General features: G+C 50.6%; 6 protein-coding genes and 1 non-coding gene across 7 annotated transcripts; 4 read left to right on the top strand and 3 right to left on the bottom strand.

Moving 5' to 3' along the window:
* Positions 1-210: 210 nt before the first annotated feature.
* Z519_06908 (uncharacterized protein) lies at positions 211-1,168 on the top strand (the record flags this gene model as incomplete). The annotated part of the gene is made up of 2 exons (XM_016764645.1): positions 211-297; positions 350-1,168. The coding sequence occupies 2 exons, from the start codon at positions 211-213 to the stop codon at positions 1,166-1,168; spliced, it is 906 nt and encodes a 301-aa protein (XP_016619727.1).
* Positions 1,169-1,933: 765 nt separating this feature from the next.
* Z519_06907 (uncharacterized protein) lies at positions 1,934-3,684 on the top strand (the record flags this gene model as incomplete). Its single annotated transcript, XM_016764644.1, has 2 exons — positions 1,934-2,988; positions 3,042-3,684. The coding sequence occupies 2 exons, from the start codon at positions 1,934-1,936 to the stop codon at positions 3,682-3,684; spliced, it is 1,698 nt and encodes a 565-aa protein (XP_016619726.1).
* A 2,973-nt stretch (positions 3,685-6,657) lies between these two features.
* Z519_06906 (uncharacterized protein) lies at positions 6,658-12,183 on the bottom strand (the record flags this gene model as incomplete). Its single annotated transcript, XM_016764643.1, has 2 exons — positions 6,658-12,058; positions 12,110-12,183. 2 exons carry the CDS (start codon positions 12,181-12,183, stop codon positions 6,658-6,660), a joined length of 5,475 nt encoding a protein of 1,824 aa, XP_016619725.1.
* A 943-nt stretch (positions 12,184-13,126) lies between these two features.
* Z519_06905 lies at positions 13,127-13,258 on the bottom strand. The gene has a single exon. It is a non-coding gene; the product is annotated as a tRNA-Ser (tRNA).
* Positions 13,259-15,666: 2,408 nt separating this feature from the next.
* Positions 15,667-16,958, top strand: Z519_06904 (uncharacterized protein; the record flags this gene model as incomplete). Its single annotated transcript, XM_016764642.1, has 3 exons — positions 15,667-15,820; positions 15,878-15,928; positions 16,009-16,958. 3 exons carry the CDS (start codon positions 15,667-15,669, stop codon positions 16,956-16,958), a joined length of 1,155 nt encoding a protein of 384 aa, XP_016619724.1.
* Positions 16,959-17,139: 181 nt separating this feature from the next.
* On the bottom strand, positions 17,140-18,030 carry Z519_06903 (uncharacterized protein; the record flags this gene model as incomplete). The annotated part of the gene is made up of 1 exon (XM_016764641.1): positions 17,140-18,030. One exon carries the CDS (start codon positions 18,028-18,030, stop codon positions 17,140-17,142), a length of 891 nt encoding a protein of 296 aa, XP_016619723.1.
* Positions 18,031-18,433: 403 nt separating this feature from the next.
* On the top strand, positions 18,434-21,728 carry Z519_06902 (uncharacterized protein; the record flags this gene model as incomplete). Its single annotated transcript, XM_016764640.1, has 2 exons — positions 18,434-18,702; positions 18,758-21,728. The coding sequence occupies 2 exons, from the start codon at positions 18,434-18,436 to the stop codon at positions 21,726-21,728; spliced, it is 3,240 nt and encodes a 1,079-aa protein (XP_016619722.1).
* Between the last annotated feature and the right edge of the window lie 226 nt (positions 21,729-21,954).

Raw genomic sequence — 21,954 nt, 5'->3', positions numbered from 1 at the left:
AAAAAGGAAGCTGTGGTAATGCCGCATGCCTGGTCATGGCGTTTGGAAGACCAGTATTCACAACTTCGACCATAATATAAGTCTTGATTTCATCCCGCCCTTGAATTCAACATCAGCGTCCATTTCGTTAAATCCATCACATTGCATCTCAACAGCCTAATACAGTGTACTTGTAGATCCCAACATCCATTGTTGGACTTTGCTATCAACATGGCTTTCAAGAGCACCCTACCTCCGTTCGAAAAGCGGCCTAGGTCGCAGTCTAACTGGCCCAGCACCAGCACACGACTATTCTATGTGAGTCCCCTTGATAAGGCTCGTTTGTGCTTCATACCGCTGACTTACCAAGGCCCTCCGCGAAAACTTTTCCATGTCGACATGGATTTTTCTTGGAGCTCTGCTACAGTCTCTTGTATTCTTGGTCATACCTCGCTTCTACGCCATGTTCCCGTCTGTTCTTGTCCTTGGGGTCCGTCTAGCAGAGACCATGGCCATTACTTGGGGCAGGAAGAGGAACCATTATCTCGACGATGCTCTTCTGTACCGCACTTCTCCGCAGATCCCAGACGAGGATGGCAGCTTCCACGATGAAGCATCGGAAGAGAAACTAGCTGTCTTCATGTTGGGAGCCAAAGTTAATCACCCTATGGGGATTTTCGCGCCGAACGTCAAGACGGTTGGCGACTATCTGACCAAGATGATCGAAGATCTCGAAGCCGAGAACACCGACCTAGGGTTCTATGGCGGATCCACATGGACCAGCCAGGACAAGAACGGCGCCACTGAGGTGCTTAACCTCAGTTACTGGCGGTCCGCAGAGGATATCCACAAATTCGCGTACGGCAACCTGCATCGCGAAGGCTGGGACTGGTGGAACAAACATGTCAAAGAAAACAATCATATCGGCATCAACCACGAAATCTTCGAGGTAGACCGCAAGCACTGGGAGGCCATCTACGTCAACTTCCAACCGACGTTGCTGGGCGCGACAACATACCTTAGAAAAGGCGACAAGATGGTCGGTGGCACGGTCGAGGACCAATGGATTTCCCCTCTCATTGATGCCAGGAGCGGCAAGCTGAGGAGCAGTGCCGGTCGACTGGGCAGAAGACCCGAAGAGCTGTACGAGAAGCATGGACTGGCCCCCGGGGCCAGTTACGAGGGGTGAACTACTACAATTTGAGGCGGAAGGGTAAGGTTTTTGGAATGAGTACAGAGACCCCTTTGGTAACGACTTGGACTTTGGGCACGGTGTATTGGAGTTGGCGACCGGGTGTTTGCCACGATAAAAATGTACCGTATGGGCCCGAGAGACTCTCTGATCAGATCTTTTACCTAGAAATCGGCTTGTATTACCTAGCGGCGAGCTCACTTCAGACTGAATGACGTTGAATACCCAGTAATAAGAATACTGTTCTTCCCCACATACAACATGCATTAGGTACTTTGTGCATTCCGATCCACCGTTATGCATCACCAGGTCCCCAAGTCTCCCTTAAACAAACCTCGGCAACTTGAACTTGGTCTCGTATCTTCCCCCATCCTTTTGCTTTGCACCTGACTCGTCGCTGCTCGTCGCCCAGCTCCTTGTTGGTCTGAATGTGATTCTAGTGCTTTTGACTAAATGTCTCTCGTTCAACATAGGCCTCGGCAGCTGCGTTGACTGGTGTTTTGGCCATCCCTCTCATTCGCACTGAATCCGTCTCGGCTAATGTCCACCAAACGAAGGCATGTAGTTCATTGACTCTGACAGGCGCGAATTACTATAGCACATATAATACACAATCGACCTGTCGCCTCATTCTCGTCTTGCGGCTTCCCTTGATTCTCAGTCTCCTCTAGCACTCCGTCGTACTTCTACGCCCCTTGTCGACGGCCTGACTCTTCTGTATCGCTCCCCATCTGTCACCCCGTGCTCAATTATCTCTTCGCCATGCCATACAAATCCAACTGGACGGTGGCCATACCGCATTGCTCTCTACCGACTTTCCTGTTCAAATCGCCTACTGCGCCGCTGGGTCCCAAGCACGCCTTCTCAGAAGCCGCCCGCCCAGACACGCATTACTTGACTCGCGACCAATTTCGGCTTTGGGCTCAACGTTTTGCACTTGGGTTGCAGCGGTCAAAGCACTTTAGAAAAGGAGACCGCATTCTGCTCTTTAGTGGCAATGACCTCTTCGTTCCAGTGGTGTTCATGGGCGTCTTATGCGCCGGGGGGATTTTTTCTGGAGCGAACCCGACATTTGTCGCGAGAGAGCTCGCACATCAGCTGAGAGACAGCGGCGCAACATACCTTCTCTGTGCTGAAGGGTCACTCGACACTGGTATTGCAGCCGCGAGACTAGCTGGCCTGGACGTCGCTGAGAGGGTCTTTGTCTACAACTCCAAAATATTCGACGGAGAGAGCCAAGGTCTGAAAGGTTGCAGATACTGGAGTGAACTTGTGGCGCCGGCAGAAGACGCCATGGGATTTCAGTGGGATGATCTTACAAGACCCGGGGAATGTGACACTACTCTCGCTTTGAACTACAGCAGTGGCACTACCGGTGTTCCCAAGGGCGTCGAGATCACTCACAAGAACTATATCTCCAACACAATACAAGTGCATGCAATGGTCAAACTCGACCCCGATTATGAAGCGCGCAACGCTCGTGCGTCGTGGCTCTGCTTCCTTCCACTGTACCACGCGTATGGGCAGACATTCTACATTGCCGGCGCATTCAGCCGTGGGGTGCCTGTTTATGTCATGCCCAAATTCGACTTCATACAGTTTCTGGAATATACACAGAAATTCCGCGTCACAGACTTCACGCTCGTTCCCCCTATTGCAGTCATGTTGGCCAAGCATCCCGCAGTGGAGGAGTATGACCTGAGCTCGGTCGAGAATATCGGATCCGGAGCCGCGCCGTTGGGCCGAGAAGTGTCGGAACAGGTTGAACGACGGATAGGCACAGGCTTGAACTTCAAGCAGGGCTATGGCATGACCGAGTAAGAAACACAGGGACGTGGCTTTGGTGCCAAAGAAAACTAATGTTTCTCAGATGCACTTGTTCATTTCTTGGCTGGGATCCCAGGGAAATATCCTTGACTAACTCAGTCGGCCAGCTTAACCCTAATTGCGAAGCCAAAATAATGACCGAAGATGGCACCTCCGAGATCACAGCTCGCGGCTCTTCTGCGGTGGGAGAACTGTGGTGTCGTGGACCCAACGTCATGAAAGGATATTGGCGTAACCCAGAAGCCACCGCGGATACTCTAACGCCGGACGGCTGGCTGAAGACGGGCGACATCGCCTATGTGGACCACGATATGTGTTTCTACATAGTCGATCGGAAGAAGGAATTGATCAAAGTGAAAGGGAATCAAGTGGCGCCGGCCGAGCTAGAAGCCTTGCTGTTGGAGCAGCCTGGAATAGCCGATGCTGCAGTGATAGGTATGCCAACCGAAGACGGAGATGAGAAGCCTCGTGCATTTGTCGTTAGGCAAGTTGGGCCGCACGGGAAAAATTTGACGGAAGAAGATGTCAAGAGATTCATCGAAGGGAAGGTCGTCCGATATAAACGACTGGCTGGCGGAGTGGAATTCGTGGATGCTATTCCGAAAAATCCTTCTGGTAAGATATTGAGAAGACACTTGAGAGACGCAACGCGAGAGAGGATGAGAAAAGAGGGTGTGAGACTATAACCCAGGCCAGACAGAGGCAAGAACACATCAAGGCCGGCGCATCTTGCAGACAAATTCAGGAGGGAGGTGGCGCGCTGATTTGTCGATAAATCAGAGAAGCGGGCATAAGACTTGGGATGGCTACGAAACGACAGCGTATCGTTGAGAATGGACATAGAGTAAGAGAAGGTTGGGCGCGGCACAGGATCAGAGAGAAGCGAGCCTGCGAAAGAAGGCATAGTCCAAATAAGGCTCATGCCTTTCATTAGCAAGGCGGATATTGGCAGAAGCATAGGAGTATGAAGAGCGACAGGGACCAAGCACTAAAGTGACGTCTCAAGAAGCATCCCTCACAGCCTTCTCGTGATTCAATAAGCCAGCGGCAGATATTCAGCCATGTGCGAGTATCAAGAGCGAAGGAACTCATCTGAAAGGCAAACTCTCCTCATATACTGCGTAAGCTGCTCTACAAGCTGGCACCAGATTGCCGTCATGAAGCTACCACACGATATAGGAAGTTGTATCTTCTCCAGATGGGGCGGACGGGTCTATATTACTCTGTCCCTATTTCATTTTCCTCGAGTCCATCGTTGAATCGCTGAGCTAAGTCTGTGTTCTCTAATGCCGTCTATGCTTCTTCCTCCGCCAAGGGAGCGGCGAGCCGAAGGCTGAGTGATTCTTCGCTTGGAAGTGCTGATGAAGAGCACGGCTCGTCGTGGATTACATATCTGAGCACGTGTTCATGTGTATACTAACGGGGCTATTCTAGTCGCGCATCGCTGGCAGGGTAGAACATGCCTGTCAATAATCTCTCCTAGACCAAAGCCGACAAGAAAACCCAGACATCAAAAGTCAGAGCTCATGCGAGGGTCATCGGGTTCAGAACACTCGAATTGCGATGACAGGCTAGCCCATTAACTAAACTTATTCAAAGGCAGCGGGAATAAGCACCCGTTTCCTCCACTGTTCATGAACGACCATTGCGTCCGTTGGGTCCCGCCACACAAGTACAGCCGCAAGGCTTGATGTATAAGTGCAAAAGGAAACTATCCTTCGTTCCCGTGAGCTCCTGCACAAAGCCTTTCCAGGAATAAGGCAACGTTGGCGTTTTCCCGGATCTGGATCCATATCTGCGCGGATATCGAGAGATCTCTTCAATATCATTCCCACGAGTATTTCCTGGATGCCTTGGACTTTTACACGCAGCAATACGCACCGAAAAGCGCCCCGCTCTATGAGATCTTCAACGCCAACAACATATACACTCGGTTCCCTCTGGAACTCTTGCAGCATAGCCGGTTTCTGCATGCAGGACTTTGCGATGTCCTCCATGAATTTGAATTCTTCTTGGATCCAGCCGCAAAGCCATCACTGCGAGTACACGCTCACTTAGAAACCGCATGGGCAAATCTGAGACGAGAGATTGAGATCCACGAGTCCCTTCTCAACAACATCTCCGTTGCCACCGTCATGAATCTTGCCGTGATTGCACGAATGCTTGTGAATCAAGAGGCCCACAAATTGCACAAGGGAAATCTGCGCCTAATGATCTAGGCCAGAGGAGGACTCGACACCCTTGGCCACAGCGGTCTGGAACAGTGTATGATGCTTCAATGGGAGGGTAATTGGTGTTGGACAGCTGGCCAAGGCCCGACGATGTTTCCTGAGGAACGACCAAATCTCAGTGAGAAGTGATATCTCCAGCACCCTTCTCCCGAAAGCAAGGGTCAACTCGCCTACCAACTCCCGGTAGGTTTCCAGGACCTAACGGAGCTGGGCGCCCTCACCGTCCCAACGCCCGAAGCCGTGCTGCGTACGACAAAGGCGCTCGAAGACAGGAATACTAATCTTCCAGTCATGAAGGACAATGATATCTTTGCATGCCAGAAACGCCGCCAACACGACCTTTTGCAAGCGTGTGTCTGCCTAGCAAACCCCGACGAGTACCCCACCTTGGAAAAGCTAACCGTGTTCTGCCAACTTCTGCAAACTGCGCCTTCTCTCGAGACATTTCACAGCCGTATCCGTGCGGGCGACCAGTAATTTGTCCAAGACACCCACACCAGCGACGGAGCCGGAAATGAAAGCTCTTGTTTGGGCGTCCATGGTGGTGATTGGTTCCTGGAGGTCAGAAGTCGGCGGATGAATCGGCGGGCATGGATCTTTTAAGGCGCTTCAAGACAAGATTCCCAGATATGAAGAGCTGGAAAGACGTGGCTGATGTGTTGTCAAGAATCTTCTGGAATGAAGATATGGAGAGGTTTGTTAGTCGCTCATGGGCTGATGCCTGAGTTTTGTCACTGTGTCAAACTTGCCCAAACCGGCCGCGGTTGAGATAAATGACTATCTTCTGCTCTTTCTCCTCGAGACAATGTGACTGGCCAATCCCATCCTCCAGACCTGGGGTAAGCGCGAAACAGTTGAGCGGGCAGTACTTACGTTTCCAGCGCCGCGGGCCGGAAAGGTAGCAATCGTTACCGGTGAATCGCGAGCCATAGGGTGCAGGAATTGCCGTTGATTTTGCAACAACAGGATGCATCCCCATTTCTGGCACACATCCCAGAATTCAAGAAGCCATGGAATTGGTGTCGAGAAAATTTGAAATATTGGCCAGTCCATCCGGGCAGTTGCTATTCAAGCACATTGGCCCACCCACAACTGACGCGATAAGATCTAAAAAGACACTGCCAAACTCATATGTGGACAAGACACTCGGACAACAGTCAGTTGAGAAGAAGTTCGAAGAAGCGAAGGGCATAATGCATCGTTGGTCATCAAAAGCTTTCTCACAGGGGCGGCCCCAGACGAATCAAAGCGAACCTCATCCCTTCAAATGGGGGAAGTTTGCTAGAATTTCAAGGCCGATAGTAAATCGAGACACATAATTCCAATCAGTTGTCGATATCTCTTTCGCGATACCCGTACAACGCCTGCGCTTGCTGGAGCTTACTGCAGAATCATCATCTGAAATTCAGTGTACTATTGAAGTAGAAGTTACTTCTCGTCTTGGTCATCATCCGTGCTCAATGCTGCCAAGGCCATCCGCAGCTCCCGCACAATCTTTGCATCCAGTAAATTACCACCCTTCGCGTTTTGCCAGCTGATTTCTCTTTCTTCAGATGGGACGGTAATCTTTCGTCTTGCATCTTCCTTCATTGCTAGTACATCACGTAGGTCTTCTGCTATCGCCTTCCTGTGCTCGTCATAGCCCTTCAGTGGCAGCACAGTTGCAGGATCAACTGCAGCAGACGCGCCAGCGTTACGGAATGAAGAAAGGATGCGCGAGATTAGGGCTAGAGTCGTAGCCTCCTTCGTCATATCCAGAGTCAACACATAAGGCCCAACATAGTTTGTTTGGGGCGTGAGCATTAAGCTCGTGCTTGCGCGAATAAGTTGGTTGGGGAATCGATTGAGAAAAGCAGATATCTCAGGAGCAATAGCGCCACCAACGGCATAGAGGAGATTTAGGCACAGTGGAAGTAATGCCTTAGCCCACAAACGGTAGAGGAAGCTGCAGTTGAGTCGAGCATCAGCATGGGAAGCGCCACCCGGAACGCTTTGAAGTGATTCGGACGTCTTGGAGGAAAGGAGGCGGTTGAGGACGCCTTCGACGGCAAGCTCTTCCGCGACAGACGGTAGGGATGATATGGAGGCCAATAGATGAACACAGTATTCAGCGTAGCGGGGTTGAATGTCTCTCTCCGATCCACCGATGATATGAGACCACGAATAGAGCAGGAGGCATGCCGAGATGATACCAGAAGAAGATAGACGATCCGACAACTCCACAGAAAATTGAGGGAGACTAGGGAGTCTGAGAATAGTTTGAATAAGTGTCAGCAGGAGTAGTATGTCACGTGGCCCGATGAGGTTGTTTTCGCAATCATCATTGGTCTTCAATTTCTTTTCTTTTTGATCCTGAAGGGCAAGAACAGCAGATTTGAACCCTTCTGCCACGATTTTGGTTGCGATCTCGAGGAATCTTATGTTTTCCGGATCGAGAGGAACAACAGCCGTGGAGTTACCGGGAGCCATGGTGGGCTTTCGCTTTTTGTGGATGTGAAACTTCATCGTCATAAGTAGAATTGAGACGATCGATCGCCAATACATGAGGTCGTTATTGAGGATGGCTTGTTCATAGGACCCATTTCTGAATCTGACAGCATCCCAGGCGGGCTCCAACAAGCCGGCAAAGTCAGAACCTTTGACACCGAACGCAACCATCTCATGCAGCAGGACCGTTACCAGATCCGCCCGTGTTTGGAATAGTGTTTCGAAGAGAACTTCAGACGGATAAACCCGAGAATTTGCTCGTAAAGAGTTTCGGATAATTTTGGCCATCGATTTCTGGATCTCGCGATCCTGAACGAAGAACCTGCAATGATCAACACAAAAGCGCTGGAGGCTTGAGAGCAGCACCAATTCGGAGTCCACGGCTGAGAGATTCATGTTCGCTCGCCTAAACTCTGCTGAGAAAGACTGGGTACTAGGCGCCCCACGTGCCCCTTGCCAGTACGAGTCTTTTGCCAACAACTCATCTGCATATTCGACATCGTAAAAGAAGTTTGAACCGTATTCTCGCTCAGTCAAGCCGGCGCGTTGAATGTCGGACACTATTAGCCCATTATACTTGGCGGCAAAGTTTCGACGCAAATTGGCGTGTAATGAGGAGTTGTAGCTGGAAACTTCGACCGCATTTGATGTGAGCCAATTTAACAAAGGAGAAAAGGTCTTGACAGCGTTGAAGTCTCTTTCGACTTTCGCATGATGGAGATGAGTTGTGGCAATATCGGTGACACAAGCCGCAATCAAATTTTGCTGCGCCAAATCTATCTCATTGTGACGTTTGGGATCAAAGCTGGTCACAAATAAGACAATCGTAGAAAAGAACTCAGGCGAGGATGAGAGATCTTTTGTTACCCAAGACCAATTTTGCTGGGCCTCCAGAATGAATTCCAGCATTGCCTTCGAAACGTTTCTAGGAAGCGTTGAAATATCTTCCACCTCCTTCATGGCAGATTGGAGGAAGGTTATCCCGTGAACGCACTTGGTAGGCATCTCCCCTGACTTGGTACCTTTGGAGTTGCCTGGAGCACTGCCAGTCAGGATAACCATGGCTAGCCATTGCTGACAGTCTTTGACTAATAAAGTAAGGAGCTTCCAAAGTTCAGCACGTTCTTCCGGAAACTCGGACTTCTGGTCAAGATGTCGGACAAGGTTGACAAAGTCGACGCATGAAGAGGAGCCCAGATGGCCGAGTAAAGAGGAAGTCTGGTATCGCTCCACGTATGCTAAGATGGAACGCAGTAACCTCAAACAGGGAGTGCGGACGGAAGACGGGGCTTGGAGCATTCGAACAAGGCAAGGTACAACGTCAAAAATATTCTTTCCAAGCATTGACAGAGGTAGATTTTGTAACTGGCCGTACCGAACAAGCAGCAGTGCCAATGACAACACAGCGCTTACATATCGGTCGAAGAACGCTTCATCGGCTAAACCAGACCGGTCAAGTGTGCTGGTTATGAAAATGAGTCGCGGGATCGGACTTGGGACCGCATATTCAGGATCTGAAGATCGGAACGAAGCCACAAGGTATCTTGCCGCTCTAGCAAAAGACATGGTCACATTGCTGGGAGACACTATCGACATGCCAAGGTCGAAAGCGTAGCGCAAAATATTGCAAAATGATTCGGTGATGGTCGTGCTGACACGCACCTGCTGAGCCGGATCTTGAAATGACCAATCCGAGATGTCTTGAAAGACTTGGAACATGATCTCGGTCGCAGCTAATAGCATCGGACTTTGAACTCGCCATGCTGCGGATGCCGTTGGGTTCCGTAATGAAGCTCCGGTCGTTGATGAAAGACCATGACCAGAGTCCCTGAGCGCCAAGCTGATTAGGGACTGATATAGATCTGCGCACTTCTCCAGAAAATCAAAGTTTCGGAGCGGAGCTTCCACTACGGAGACAATGCTGGGAATCGGTGAAGCAGCTGAGTCGTAACCAAAGAGACTCGTTCGATTGAGGTTAGACCATATCAGATGTGGCTTAACTCTCGTGAGGACAAAAACGAAATGAATGCAAGACGTCATGATCCGAGAATCAAAGACTGACGCAGACCGACGCCGGAAAGCCTGCAACTCTTGTTCAAGTATGTTGAAGATGTAAGAGATCACATCCGTCTCCGGATTGAGATTGCTGCTGGCTTCGTCTAAAATCGAAGCGCAATGCTGTTGAGCATGATCCGCAGACTGATCGAAAGAAGTGCTGCTCAGAATAGTTGATAGAAGAGTTGCTAGAAGACCAATGATCTCCGAAACCACTGCTTCGGGATCTTCAAACGGCGATAAAGAGGTGGCTAGCAGTCCCATGTAACGCAGCTCCAATAGCTGGCCCATGTATGCGAGACCCGAGAATTCAAATTGCCACCGGATCACTTTCGGAGAGGCATCGGGGTCAGAGATGAGTTCACCAATCGCACCGGCTGGGATAATGGACGTCGTTACTGGGTCCTGGTAAGCGTAGGTTAGCAGCTTGTGCTGTGAGAGATCCAACACGTTGACTGGCTTATTGAGAGCCACGAAGCTGCCAATTTCGTCCTCACGAGTGGTGCTATAATCAATGCCTTTGATTGCTGCTTGAGTGAAGGATGTGAGGCTCCGGAGCCGAAATTCGACATATTGCGTGCCATCCTCACTAAAGATCGGAGCTTTTGCCAATGCTCGAGAGAATCGCAGAAAAGGCAAACACTCGTAAGGAAATCTAGCCGCCGAAGTGTCGTAGAATCCTTCCAGAAGAAGCTTGTCTTCGATGAACTCCATTACGGGTTCATAAAGTTTCTTCTCGGAGGAACTGTCATGATTCGTTGACAGTAAAGCTAACTGCGCAGATACCAGCTCCGGAGTATATCCCAGGAATGACTGCGAGACCGCGATGAGCTCTTGCATCGCTTGGTATTTGTAAATGGCGAGTGTTGTTGTGGGTTTACCCACGGAGGCAGTGAGAAGTGCGATGTATTCAACAAGATGGCATTGATCGATGGCAGCGTCAAGCAAAAGGACTGACGGATCTTCGTTTGTGCTGAGCGTCGTGAATCGATCCATGAGGTCTTCAAAAATGCTTGGCTGGAAAGAGCTCCCCCCCGATGAATTTCGGCGTCCAGTCGCCGCATCAAACGTTGCAATTCCGTCAATGGTCCTCTGAACGTGGTGACTCTCTCTGTTTTCCTTGATAGCAATGCCTAGCTGTTTGATCTGATGAACAACAACTGCCCAAGCTAGGATTACAGGACCGGCTTGTGTATCTCCCATCGCGGCTTCATTGGCAAGCAGCTCATGTATTTGAAACACACAGTCGAGATCAAAGAAGTACTCTCCCCGCGAGCCGTGTCGAGCTGTCTGACCAGACGAAGCCGTTTCGTTCAAAATAGCGACCGTGGAGCCCAGACTGAGGAGGGACAGCGACACTAAGGATGCTGTGAATTGTATTTTTTGAATTGTCACAAGTTGGACGTCAATTTCGGAGTTGAAAGACGCAAAAAACCCTACCGACGACATGAGCTGTAGCCAGAGAAGGACCGATTCCGAGGACGGCATCTCGTCTGAACTTCGCAGCCTCAGCAACAAGATTTCCAGGACCAAACTGATCATTTGGAGGCTGCATGTATCCCCCACATCTCTAAGGAGACTCAATTCTTGCTCATCTAACTCCCATGAACGAACGGATTCAAGATTCTGCAGCTGTTCTCGGATATACTTGACAGCATTCGCGATGTCTTCGGCAAGACCGTATCTTCCACGTCGTAGGATTTTTGCGAATGTCCTCTGCGGTTTCGATGGCGGCGTCTCGCCCAGGTCCGGTAGGAGGCTGACATCCCAAAGCTCCTTTCCCAGGCGCAACAGCAAGACTTGTTGTCCCAGGTGCCGGCGAATCAGTCGGGCCCGGCGCGCATTTCGAGAATCTATGATCACTTCTTCTCTTGCCAGGGAGCCACTCCGCCCTTGAAAGTTCCTGTCGACAAAATCCGACCCGAGTGCGTCTTTCAGACTGGCCACTTCAGCCTGGCAGAACCCTTCTCGCAATCTGGATTCAGAACGATACTGCCACTCCAGGATGGTCAATCGGAGAGCCTCCTGTTCTTCGAGCTTAACCTGTTTGCTGAGCCACAAGGCATCCTCCTTGAGCTCGTCGCGACTGTAGTGTCCATCTGAAGATGCGGGTATCGCTGAAACTTGGGATTCGAAGGCATTCTTTGAAGAGGCTGAAGGCCCAGGAAAGCAGGGAAATGTAGACTCCAAAATTTCTTTAGTGCGGTATTCAGATAGCAACTTGCTCACAAATTCCACCCTTGAGTCGTCGTGGGAGAAGAGCGCGTCAAAAAGATCGTCCCAAGAACTGCGGTTCGTCGTTAGCAATGTAATGAATATTGCTGCGGAGGGGCTTTACAGAAGGAGGAGCTCGCCAGCAAGACACTTCTCAACATCAGGAAAATAAGTCGGATTCAGCAACCCAGACGCCATCTTTTGAGGAGTAATCAGCCTTCCAGAAGTGACATTGAGGGAGTTGCTGGTCGTTGAACAATTAGTTGTAGACCAAATATTGCGATAAAGCGCGTCGCAGGCAGCCCTAATGCTCCGAAGTAGTTACTGTGGGCCAGCTCTTGGCGTTATGCCATGCTCCTCCGTGCCCCGTCACCATACCTCACCCTACTACACTACAGCTCACTGTTGCTCACTGTTTAGATTCAGTCCTTTGTCGACCACAGACCTATTTATTACCTAGGCAGGTCACATCAGCTCTGTGTTTCACACTCTGCGACCTCCAATGCAGGTATTACTTGGGTAGCAGAAAGGCAGGCGAGGTCCGGGCACCCTCCATTCCGAAACGAGATTTCACTAGGATCATTCCTTAATATTGTCCAAATGATCTGAACTCTGACCAAGTTAGATCAGGACTGCTGGCACAGAGAGAGTCCTTCCGAACCTGACAGTTTCCCCTATATGTCCCAGACGCTGCTTTTCCTCTATAAACATTGCCTCACATAGATCTTTACAGAATTCTGATCTCAAAGGAGGGTAGGCCATGCTACTATAAAACACTCGCCAGTTCGCCAGCCGCATCGAGTTCCCGTGGCTGGATTGAGGCTGTACTTGATGAATTCCTGCCTAGGCTTCCACCACTGCTGAGCCGGGCTTCTATCCGTATCTCTCATTCACCTTTACTGGTGTGGGTTACTATTGTGAATTCATCATGAAATTGCACCTCGCTTTTCTCTATTAAACTGGTTTTACTACCTATATAGCCTTTGCTAGAGCGAGAGCGAAGTTAATAATCGTGCTTAGATTAAGATTATCCAGATTGGTGGAGCCGCTATAATAATACATCCCGTAGTTTCCTTTAAGAGAAAATACTTCAGTGCGGCTTGTGCGCAACATCATTTTCCTGAATGAAACAAAAAAATTTTGAACCCAGCCTGATTTGAACAGACAACCTTTCGATCTGGAGTCGAACGCTACATGCAATTATTAGTTGGGGAGAGTCGTAGAGGAAGGAATTACATCTCAGAACGTACCGCTACCGTTGCGCCATAGGTCCTCAGATAAATCTACCACTAATGTGCGATTCTGATGAGAATTGCCAAGTTATATAAAATATAAGGATAATATTCTCTGGCCCCACTATATGCTTGGCAGCCTGTTTCTACCAGCCGTAACTACTAGTGATACCACGAACCAACCATGAACACAGAGAGGCATAAGGCAAAACCGTCTTCCACGTCTAAGTAGTGGTAGTCAGAATATCTACTCAAATATCTCTTAAGATGCATTTAATAAGCATCATGGAGAGAGCTTGAGAGCACCTTCAGCGGACGCGAACTACAAGGGATGAAAGTGAAACATCCCATCTCGACAAAGCTTTTACCGCCATATTCAACGCTCGACACTGACAATTTTGTCTCCACTACCTTTGTATATAGTCATTGACATTTTCAAGTGCCCCAGTGCGGAGCGAATTTCCACTCGTGTTCGCTACTGCGATACATCTCCAGGGGCATGGCAAAATAAACCTTGTTGAAGTGGTTATGTAGAGATCCTACATGTGGCATTGGCGTTCAGAGGACCCTCCAGAATCGAGAGAGCTTTGGCTTCCATATTGCTAATGGGTACGAGGGTTCCGGCTATAGTAGTGGAGCTGCACGTCTCTCTCTCTCTCTCACGCAATGGCTTTAACAGGCAGCCTGATGAAGCAAGATCCCCCGACTGGGTCACAGTTAGGCTAAGCAGGAGCAGCGCAGTGGAGAGCGAGCAGTCTTGGACATAAATATTCAAGCTAACGAGCAACATTTACTCCAAGGAAGTAGGGGAGGAGCGGAATGCTTCAGATAGGAACAGGAATTCATTTGAGACGATGACTACAATAGTAGGTCTCCGAGCATGATGAGTCTTGGCTCCTCAGCACGATCATAGCTATCTCACATAACTATCTCACTTGGGCGCAGCGCAATAAGTTACATTGAAGCCCTGTTTCCACACTCCAGAGGCGACGACGAAGTCCACCAGGTGAGTGGCAGCATCAGAGACACCCATATGCGCCTTTGCCCTGTTCACGATTCTTCTGAGCTTCTCTAAAGCGGCCTTCGCCTCACTAAGCGACAGCCGTCAAGCCAAGAGAGATGCGTTCTTCGTACGGACAAAAATCCCCATTTCGCCACTGCATCGTGTCAATCTGAGCGTAGTAGATCAGCGCGAAGGTCGCTAGGTAGTTGAAGGAGACTGATCCCGGCTTACCAACAAGGCTGTAGGTGTTAAAGAACGCAGCCTCGTCCGGGGTCAACAAGTCACAAGTTACCAGATAGAGCCTCGCGTAGGTGTCGTTGAAAGTGAATTGCAGGATATAGTACAGTTTGCGGCAACAGGTCTACCTGCCTAGGTTCGGCTGTAGCACTTAGCGACAAAGATCAGGTTGTCATATCTCCACAGCAGGATGATAGACATGAGTGAGGCTCCGATCAGCGGAATTCTAATGTTGTTGACGACGACCCTTCGAGGACCAAGATCTGCCACACTTACTGGATGAAGATCAGTCGGTCCTGCTTCGGAGATAGGATTGAAGTCGAGGGAAGGGGGAAATTGGAAGAGGAATATAACTTGCCGCAATCCCCTGCCTTCGTGTCGGTGCTGGTGACGTCTGTAGAGCCGGCGCAGAACTACTCTCTTACGACACATGTAATCGATGTCGGTATGGCCTTGTTGTCAATGTGAGCTTTGCTGATGGCAATGAAGAACCATAGAAAGCCCTGGACGGTTGCCAAGTTGGGCCCAGGGACGCTCTATGCAAGTGGCGTCCCTATCGGGACTAGGGAGCCCTTATTATCGTTCGTAGTCTTCTCGAATCGCCTTTAGGAGCCATGTGGAATGCAATGTCGGCATTTAGCGTCCACCACATTCAGCCAGGAGATAGCTTTTCGGAGTCTGGTGGTGTTGAGAATAGGACTGGGACAGGAGTGCTAGTGGCCGGAGATGAAAGTGGACGAGGAAGTTCATCGGCGCAAGTGGGCGGAAAACTGGGCAACGCCGGCTTTTATACCCAGAGGAGGGCAACTCGGAGGATTTTGGAGAAGGGAAAGCAGTCAACCTATGATGACAGTGAAACACAGGTCGAAGGCAACCATCTTTGGGTACTGAATCGGGTCTAGCCAGTGCAGGAAGCGCAGCACGCAGGGGACCGGTGGGGCGGGAGTGAGTGAAGGGTGATCGCGGGTGAGTAAAAGGGTGAGTAAAAGGGTGAGTAAAAGGGTGAGTAAAAGGGTGAGTAAAAGGGTGAGTGAGTGAAGGTAAGAGGAGAGTGAGTGGAGTGTGAAAGCGTCCCGACTAGTAAATTTCTATATCGCCTGAGCTCGCGGTAGATCTTTCACTGCTTGAATGGCTAAGAAAAACCGTTCTAGGATATCGGCTCTACGAGAGTGAAACCAACCCGACGGAAGAGGACGATCATTCAGAGCCATGACCAAGAACATTAGGAGCAGTTTCGATGTCAACACCTCCGGAAATGGAAAGCACAAACCAACGGAGCAAGGGGCACATCGAGGAATGAAGCGCAGGATAGCAGACGCAGAAACCGCAGGCCTCACCAAGGACAAGCGCGTTGAGATGGCAGGTACAGATCCTTTCTTTACGGGGAGCTGGTTGTACTGTCGAGACTGACGCGACATAGGAACTGAGATCGATGATGCGTGTGCGCAATTCGAGAAGACGGAGAGTGCCCGTAAGTTCTCTCCTTGTGGACTGTAGAGGTCATCCTTCATTCTCATTCATATGCTAAGTCTAACTTGTCTTCGACCACAGGCGGATATCGGCCCTTTGTCGATCAAGAGGGCTTCGTGTACCTCCTCACATTGGTGAGGAAGGACATTCTGAAGAATCGATTGGGGAAACATCGCATCAAGGTGCGTTATGTGCCTCATTTCTCTTCCCAGCCCGGCATCAATTCCTCAATGCGTCGCCAAATCACAGAGAAGAAGCGTCAGAGCTCAGATCATGGTGAGTCTCCTGTGCGGTATCTAAGCTGCTCACGAGTTAAAGTGGCCAAAGGCAAGCTTTTCGGATGCTCTGAAGACCCTGGGTCAAACCTAAGACTTCCTCCTTGCCCAGTGCCACTGTACTTCTTTCCCAAGCCATACCCATATTCCTGGAACCCTGTCATTGAAGGCTCCCTGCCTCGATACCTCAGGCCATCAAATCCCAAGCTTCGTGTACACATCCCTGATCCATGGGCTCTGAGTCTGCAGCTTTTCGAGTCAGACTCGCTCCGAGTTAGTCCTGTATCTACTGCACGCAACTCTTCCGCTTCGAGGCTCCCAACAGAAGCCAACTGCCAGGATGCGAAGTCGTATGCATGTTACTCAATCTTCGCGCGATTGGGACAGATTCACGTGCAGACGCTGGCTCCCGCTGGCAGCACGTTTGACTTGGCATGGGACATGTTCTGTGATTTCTTCAACAAGAGGGTGGGTGTCGATTGGAAGAATCTTCACGATGAGCGGAGGATGGCCATTAACATCGAACGACCCTTGAGTGAGATATTTCGCGGTGAAGATGGAGCAGACGCTTCCCGTTGCTTTCGTACCTCGAAGCCAACCGAGCCACAGTTCCGCGATGAAAGAGGCGAGGCATTGGTCGAGTCCATGGGGTCCAGGAGCAGGAAACCCAGCGTGACGGTACTGATCAATACAGGCGGGCCGATTATGGATTACCAAATGGAAATTCAGGCGAAGACTCCAGAGAGTGGATGGTAAAGCCGTCCTGCCCATCCAGACATACTGAAAACTGTCCGCTTGCAATTTGCTGATGTCGTGGGAGACTGCCGCGGATCAATGCAAAACATGGTGAGCCGGCTTTTGGGGCTGCCAACTGCCATTTTGGGTCCGTGGATCGATCTGGTTCTTGGCCAAGACATCCTACTGCATGAGGTTGACTTCATAGATAGTCCTTCTTGCGGCTAGTTCTCGTGTATTGAGTCAAAGCCCATTCGACTTCGCCGCCGGAATCCTTCTCCAGAGTGCCACCTCTTATCTCGAAGCATCTCATACTCATTCTGGGCCCGACTTCAGCCAATTCGACGTCCCTGTAGCCAGTCTGCACGAAGATGTGATGCCGCACCTCGATGCTGTCCTCAACATTCTTGAAGGTGACCACTCGGTTGCCGACTTTATGTGGGCCATCCCGGGGAGGGAAGATGTGTTTGAGGATCTGGATGACTCTTTTTCCCAGGCGTGTCGTAAATCCCTCGAAAATCAAATGGGGATAGGACTCGGATACCGTCCCTCTGGATGCATCAGGAATATCTGCTCGGAGGACGACGTTGTGCAGAGAGAAAGAAGCGGTGGGACCATGAGGCAGGTGCGAAATAGTCATTGCGGTAGGAGTGCCTCGATGTTCGTGGAGCAGGATAATGTCGGTGAGAGCGGCAGCCTTTGCGCTGACAAGAAGATTGGGTAGAATCAAGTTACCTCGATTCAGGCGGATGGAAGTAGGCAGGAGTAGGCGAATTTCCTTGGAAAATGTTGAAAGACGGGTCGAAGGGCTACGGGAGGTGGTGACCAGCGGACGAGGGTCGGAGATACCAGACAGCATTGAGTACTCATCGTCCATAGACTCTTGTGCAGCAGCACTCTCGGCATCCAGAGATTCATCGTATTTAAAATCCTTGCGCAGGGAATTGTCATTGGCAATCGACGGGTCAAGTGGTTTCCCAGTAGCAAGCGATTTTTTCAGCAGCGCCCGCTTCTCTGCGATACTAGCATCTCGCAGTTGAATCGCACGACGGTAGAGATAGTCCCGACGCTCGCGTGCTTGCCGACGGAGCATTGTTGTAAGCAGGGAGGGGCGAGGAGAAAGGAACGAGGGAAGGTCAGGACCAGAGAAAAATGATGGTGTCGAATATAATTTTGGTGGAGAAATTTCGCCGCACTTGATCCGCATCGCAACCCACCCATATTCCTCCGTCCCTCACTCTCTACTAGCCACCACTTCACTGCACCTCCTCTCCAACTAACCCTCGTATGTTCGACAATAGGTCCATAACCGTCTTTGTGAACTGGAGACTGTCGGAGGGGTGTGGAATCGCGACGTCTATGTGAATACTGGGTGACCCTCTCGACTGCGCCGATCGGTCACCCTTCGCCTCAACTTTCTTCTCTCGAAACCGGCCAAATTTCCCTTTGATGTGAGACTGTTCAGGAATATACGCTGCAAAGACCGGTCCTTGAAGATGGAGGCGTTCAGCAACATGGGAAACCACTTGGTTTCCAACTCCGCAGCCGCCATCAACGCCATCGACGACATCTCGACAGTTGATCCAGATGAGAGCGTCCTCAGCCTGGCTAAGGGTCCCAGAAGACGTCAACATGACGATGACGAGTCCGAAAGCATCGAGGAAGATGACCTTGAGAGCCTCGCTTCCGCTGCTGTTGACGCCAACGGCAAGAAACTTGTCCAGAAGGCGGAAGAAGAGAAGGAACTGCCTCCACACGCCTGCGCGTACGTCACTACTTCGCTGGGATTCTATACTGGACATCATACTGACTGGTCTCAGCTACTGCGGCATCCACAATCCAAGCAGCGTGGTGCGCTGTCTAACATGCGCCAAATGGTTTTGCGCCGCACGTGGGAATACTTCCTCCTCTCATATCGTCAACCATCTAGTTCGAGCCCGCCACAAAGAAGTCCAACTTCATCCAAGCAGCTCTCTTGGTGACACAGTATTAGAATGTTACAATTGCGGGACAAAAAATGTCTTTTTACTTGGCTTCATCCCCGCAAAATCAGACACCGTCGTTGTCCTTCTTTGCCGACAGCCTTGCGCTGCGATGCCATCCTCGAAAGATATGAATTGGGACACTTCAAGATGGCAGCCTTTGATCGAAGATCGTTCATTCCTCTCTTGGCTTGTCGCACAACCTACCGACCAGGAACAACTCCGTGCCAGACATTTGAGTCCTCAAATGATTGCGAAACTGGAGGAGCTCTGGAAGGAAGATGCAAATGCCACCATCACCGACCTTGAGAAAGCCGCAAATATTGACGACGAGCCTGCTCCGGTCCTTCTGCGCTACGATGACGCCTATCAATACCAGAACGTCTTTGGCCCCTTGGTCAAGATCGAGGCTGATTACGACCGCAAGTTGAAGGAGAGCCAATCGCAGGACAATCTGGTTGTCCGATGGGATCTCGGTCTCAACAACAAGCACTTGGCTAGTTTCGTTTTGCCGAAACTTGAACTGGGCGATGTCAAGTTGGCAGTGGGAGACGAAATGCGACTCAAATATAGTGGGGATTTGCGACCAGCCTGGGAAGGTGTGGGTTATGTGATCAAGATCCCCAACAACCAGTCGGATGAAGTCACAATCGAGTTGCGATCAAAGGGTGACCACAAGTCCGTCCCTACTGAATGTACACACAACTTCACGGCGGACTATGTTTGGAAGGCCACATCCTTCGACCGTATGCAGCTCGCCATGAAGACGTTCGCTATCGACGAGATGAGTGTCTCTGGCTACATTTTCCACCGCCTTCTCGGCCACGAAGTTGCTGCAGCTCCCATGAAGACTCAGCTGCCCAAAAAGTTCAGTGTACCTGGTCTACCAGAGCTCAATGGCAGCCAAATCAATGCTGTTAAATCCGTTTTGCAGAAGCCTCTCAGCTTAATTCAAGGCCCACCAGGCACTGGCAAGACTGTGACATCTGCCACCATTATTTACCATTTGTCCAAGATAAATGGCGGCCAAGTCTTGGTTTGTGCGCCTTCCAACGTGGCTGTGGATCAGCTTTGCGAGCGCATACACCGCACGGGACTGAAGACTGTGCGAGTGACTGCGAAATCCCGAGAAGATGTGGAATCGTCCGTCGGATTTCTCTCCTTGCATGAACAGGTCCGAATGAATGACAGTAACGTCGAACTGGCGAAGCTGAACCAACTCAAATCAGAGTTGGGTGAATTATCAAGCCAAGATGAGAAAAAGTACAAGTCGTTAACTCGAGCGGCTGAACGAGAGATTCTGCAGAATGCTGATGTCATCTGTTGCACTTGTGTCGGTGCTGGGGATCCCAGACTTGCTAAGTTCAAGTTCCGCACCGTCCTGATTGATGAATCAACCCAGTCAGCAGAGCCGGAATGCATGATACCCCTGGTTCTTGGCTGCAAGCAAGTCGTCCTTGTGGGTGACCATCAGCAGTTGGGGCCTGTCATCATGAACAAGAAAGCTGCAAAGGCCGGTCTTAATCAATCTCTCTTCGAGCGTCTCGTCATACTCGGCTGTGCGCCGATTCGGTTGAACATCCAGTATCGTATGCATCCCTGCCTGTCGGAATTTCCGTCCAACATGTTCTACGAAGGGTCTCTTCAAAATGGCGTCACCGTGCAGTACCGTCTCCGAAAAGATGTGGATTTCCCCTGGCCCGTTCAAGATGCACCAATGATGTTTTGGTCGAACCTTGGAAACGAAGAAATTTCAGCGTCAGGCACCTCATATCTCAACCGTACTGAAGCGGCCAATGTGGAAAAAATCGTCACCCGCTTCTTCAAAGCTGGCGTTAAGCCTTCGGACATTGGCGTCATCACTCCGTATGAAGGCCAGCGCAGCTACATTGTGAGCTCGATGCAAGCCACCGGGACGTTCAAGAAGGAAATGTACAAGGAGATTGAGGTCGCTTCCGTCGACGCTTTCCAGGGACGGGAGAAGGACTTCATCATCCTATCTTGCGTCCGATCGAATGACCACCAGGGCATTGGCTTCTTGAGTGATCCCCGTCGCTTGAATGTGGCCATGACTCGAGCCAAGTACGGTTTTGTTATCCTTGGTAATCCCAAAGTTCTGTCAAAGCACCCGCTCTGGCACTATCTCTTACTGCATTTCAAGGAACGCAACTGTCTGGTCGAAGGCCCTCTGAACAACCTCCAGGTATCTCTACACCAATTCAGCCGACCTAAACAGTCTTACCGGGGACCACAGCGTTACCAAATGGCGTACAATCATGCCAGTCATATGGCAAGCGGTATGATGAATGGTCGTCCGGCTCCGCGCAATGATTACCGTGAGCCAGCAGGCTCGGTCGTTGGCTACATACCGGATGACGTCTCTTCCATCCATTCATCTGCCATGGGCGGGGTAGGAGTTCCAGCAGGCTATCCACCAATGTTCCAAGGATTCACGCCCGATGCATGGCCCACGCTTCAGAATACTCACGCTCGTCGTCAAAACGGAGTCAAAGTAAGAGCAGTACCGAGTAGTGTGGCCGGAGAATCTACAATGGCGACCGAGTCCGACGTCACCGGCAGCGTTCTTGGACAAGGTGGAGTCAGTCTGGAACAATTGTCCATTCATGACACCAACAAGCAGCCAAGTTACAACCAAGCCGACCGACTAAAGAGATATATCGAAGGGGGTGCCCCTGGCCTTGGCGGCTATATGTCCAACCACAAGCTCGGCAAGGTTGTGCATGAGGACGAAGACGCCAGGAGTGTTTCGACCGCATTTGCCAGTCAAGTTGGTGGCAGCTACGATTGATATCACTGCGGCCCGACGATGAAATTTCCATGATAGCAGAGAAGAACGAGCTCATCTGAGTATCTCTTACGATGTGTAGTCATCATTAGCATGAGGCGCTACCCCTCCAATCAGATGCCGGCCAGTGATTAGACGAAGCATTTTATCCCGCGCTACGAGCGGGCCCTGCTTTACCGTCACCCGTCGAAGTCCGCCAACAGCAGCGACAACGATACGGACGATGCGG

The sequence above is a fragment of the Cladophialophora bantiana genome (genome assembly GCF_000835475.1).
Source record: "Cladophialophora bantiana CBS 173.52 unplaced genomic scaffold supercont1.9, whole genome shotgun sequence".
In the NCBI taxonomy this organism is placed as follows: Eukaryota; Fungi; Ascomycota; class Eurotiomycetes; order Chaetothyriales; family Herpotrichiellaceae; genus Cladophialophora; species Cladophialophora bantiana.
Note: the sequence above shows the minus strand (reverse complement) of the source record. Positions and strands in the feature narration are given on the sequence as shown.